The 3,399-nt window shown below is 45.8% G+C and overlaps 1 protein-coding gene across 1 annotated transcript; it reads left to right on the forward strand.

Moving 5' to 3' along the window:
• The first annotated feature begins 206 nt into the window (after positions 1 to 206).
• On the forward strand, positions 207 to 2,177 carry LOC104615705 (synaptoporin-like). The gene is made up of 3 exons (XM_010282832.1): positions 207 to 341; positions 935 to 1,126; positions 1,885 to 2,177. Exons 1-3 carry the CDS (start codon positions 207 to 209, stop codon positions 2,149 to 2,151), a joined length of 594 nt encoding a protein of 197 aa, XP_010281134.1. The 3' UTR covers positions 2,152 to 2,177.
• The last annotated feature ends 1,222 nt before the right edge of the window (positions 2,178 to 3,399 follow it).

The following is a 3,399-nucleotide window of genomic DNA, read 5'->3' on the forward strand; positions in this document are numbered from 1 at the left end:
CGGGCTGACAGATGGGATGAAATACGCCAGCAGAAAGGCTCTTCTGTTTTAGCAAGACACAAGAAAGCTTGAAAACTCACACCTCCTCCCTCCTTTCCCCCAAAACCCACACAATAACAGTGTCACTTGGCCACTTCTTCTGGCTAAGACTAGGAGAAGTTTATGCCTGTGTGTGCTCCTGAGAGTCTTTTGAGGGAAAAGTGAGCATGGTGGCTCAGAGCTGCTCGGAGGCGCAGGATCCTGGGGGAACCGCCACCCCTTCTCCCCTCTTTTCATGTGGATGGGAATTAGGAGCAAATGCTTTACCAGGACGGGGGGCAGCAGAGGAGGCCCTGCGCTTGGCGAGTCTTGCTGTTTATTTGTTCACTCGTGACAATCAGCGGCTGCGTGGCTCATGCAGCAGGGACGTCCGGCCTTACCTGTAGCTGGTGAGAAAACTCCTCATCTGGTAGCTGAGGATTAGCCAGTTTCAGGTTCTCCCTGAGATGCTGCCGCGGATGGAAACGCTTCCTATCGGAAACCCACCCCAGCTTGTCTGTCGGAGCACCCAGGGTGAGGGTCAGCCCTCAGCAGGGCCCAGCTCCTTTCCAGGCACCTACGTTGTTTAATTGATCCCAATTCATCAACCAGGTGTTGTCAACAGCCGGATTTCCGAGGCATTCCAGCATCCTGGGTACCGGCCATGCATTTGTGGGAATCTGGCCCCGGGGTCGGGCATGCAAACGGCAGCCGAAGGGCTCTGCCCCATTAGGCACGTCAAGCGCTTCTGAAAATTAGCTCCGCAGGTGACGACAGTAATCACAACCTTCCACGAAATAACAAGCTCTTGTTTTTTCTCTCCTCTGTCACAAGCTTCCAGTTTTCTGGTGATTTTTAATATTTTTCTTTCCAATGGACACACCAGTATAATGATTCTAACTAATTTGTCTTTTAGGATTTCATTGTGACAGTGGTCTTCTCGTTCTTGTGGCTAGTGGGCTCATCTGCTTGGGCTAAAGGACTGTCAGATGTAAAGATTGCGACCGACCCAGACGAAGTGCTATTACTGATGTCTGCCTGCAAACAGCAGTCCAACAAATGCTTGCCTGTTCGCAGCCCTGTTATGTCAAGCCTCAACACTTCGGTTGTAAGTGACTTTGATTACCACTTTTCACCCTTACCTTGCAAACGTATTTTCATCTCTTTTACCCATGCACTGACCTAAATCAGCTGGTGTAAACCAGTTTGCTGACATGGTTTAATTGGAAGCACGGTCTTGCTGCGGGGAAAGGCAGAGTGTGACGCACATCAGCTCTCTGCCGTGGAGCAGCTGCGGGACGAGCGGGCAGGGTTGGGACGGGGAGAAAGCAAAGTGTCTGCCCAAGTGCATTGGTTGGCCCGTCTGCTTTTAACTTGCTCGCTGCGATGCTTTTGAAAAGGGGTATGTGCGGTCCCTTAGGAAGAAAACGGTTTGTGCCTTGCAGATACCTTTCAAAATCCTCAAAAAAACCAACATAAAATGGGTCTTCAGAATGTTTAAAAAACAAAAGAAATTACTTTAGGCCAGTGGAGCAATTAATGTCTCTCTTTTAAAATATTTTCTTTCAACTTTATCGTTCCACAGTTTCTTTAAACTATGTTTTCAAACCAAAAAAAATTATTTTGGCCTAAAAACTCGACCTTTTTTTGGAAACAAAAAGGAAAACAGATACCTTGTGAGCTACAGTGAAGGGAGGTGAATTTGTGAATTTGCTCCAAAGCTGAGAAAATCTTCCAGCAGGTTTTGGGAGAAGGATGGACTGGGAGCAGCTTTGACTTCTCACAAGACCATGCAAGGTCCAAAACATTAGGCTGGGCTGGGAGACCGCGGCTGCCGGGTGACGAGCTCCTCTTCTCCCCACCTAGGTCTTTGGCTTCTTGAACTTTATCCTCTGGGCAGGCAACATTTGGTTTGTGTTTAAGGAGACAGGCTGGCATTCCTCCGGCCAGCGGCACGCTCCGGACACCATGGAGAAGCAGACCAGCAGCTACAACCAAGGTGGCTACAACCAAGACAGCTATGGGCCGGCCGGTGGCTACAACCAGCCGGGCTCCTACGGCCAGGTGGGTGAATACGGCCAGTCCCAGAGCTACGGCCAGAGTGGGCCAACCTCCTTCACTAATCAAATTTAGGGTTCACGCAGCACAAGCTCTTGCATCCCTCACATGTAGAGAAGCAGACCAGCAGCTACAACCAAGGTGGCTACAACCAAGACAGCTATGGGCCGGCCGGTGGCTACAACCAGCCGGGCTCCTACGGCCAGGTGGGTGAATACGGCCAGTCCCAGAGCTACGGCCAGAGTGGGCCAACCTCCTTCACTAATCAAATTTAGGGTTCACGCAGCACAAGCTCTTGCATCCCTCACATGTAGAGAGTTTAACAGGTCTCAAGTTTCAGTTGCACCAGGTTTTTAAGGGTTTTACATAAATTAATACTATAACACGGTGTTTAATGTCAATTGAAGGTGTAAGCCTACCTCCTGAGACAGATGGGAGGTGGCCAGTGGGCTGGAGTTGGCCTTTTTTACCCTGACTAGCCAGATACAGGGGACGTGCTCATCACAGGTGGTGACCTGGCGTCAGTGTTGTAGTATGTACTGTAGAGATAACTTTATGGTAGTTTTGTATGTGTTAAGATGGTAGAAGCATTTTGTAGCCTCAAGTCTGTAGTATTTAATATGCATAATATAATGGAATTTCCTTCTGCATTTTGGTGAAAAACGGAAGTGTTTTACTATTATTTCTACAGATTATTCTGTATATCCATGCATGTAACATTGCACCTAAATTTTCAAAACTGCCTGTCTGTGACTCTTCAGAGCATTTGTTTTGGTTATACCTTTTTGTTTCAGAAGATTTTACTATTATTTCAATTAACTGAGTCATCTGTAATTTAGTGCATGGATAAGCAGTTTCATACTACCAAATGTCTGAACTGTGTAGATGGAACTTCTCAACTTCTGCCACTACATTTTGTTAAATGTATGTTTAAAAAAGTATGCATCTTTTATATATTTTGCAGAGTTGAATATATGGCTTACCCAAGTTCTGAATGCTTTGTAACTAAAATGTTTTTCCTTGAAATGGCATTCAGTAGTATTTATGGTACCTGACCAATGTTTATTCCAGTTAACTCAGCTAAGTATTCATTCTATAAATCACTATTTCTATGGATGTTTTGTGAATCTTTTAACGTGAGCTGTGGAAAATAAGGACCAAGTAACTGTGTTATATGTTTACAAAGGTATTTATTTAACTAAGATAACAGAGGTGCAGATATCAGTATACAAAACCATGTGAAAATGCCCTGTTGCTTAATACAGCAAAACATGAAAACCGCATGTATTGTTGGGACCTTACAAGGCATAAATATTCCTTTAC

The sequence above is a fragment of the Phaethon lepturus genome, unplaced genomic scaffold, assembly GCF_000687285.1.
Source record: "Phaethon lepturus isolate BGI_N335 unplaced genomic scaffold, ASM68728v1 scaffold15442, whole genome shotgun sequence".
Classification (NCBI taxonomy): Eukaryota; Metazoa; Chordata; class Aves; order Phaethontiformes; family Phaethontidae; genus Phaethon; species Phaethon lepturus.

Bases quoted from the DNA above. Each gene is read 5' to 3' on its own strand.
- LOC104615705 (XM_010282832.1), top strand. From the start codon at position 207: ATGGTGGCTCAGAGCTGCTCGGAGGCGCAGGATCCTGGGGGAACCGCC. The intron at 342-934 runs GCGAGTCTTGCT...TTTGTCTTTTAG, and splicing joins CAGAGGAGGCCCTGCGCTTG to GATTTCATTGTGACAGTGGT. The intron at 1,127-1,884 runs GTAAGTGACTTT...CTCCCCACCTAG, and splicing joins CAAGCCTCAACACTTCGGTT to GTCTTTGGCTTCTTGAACTT.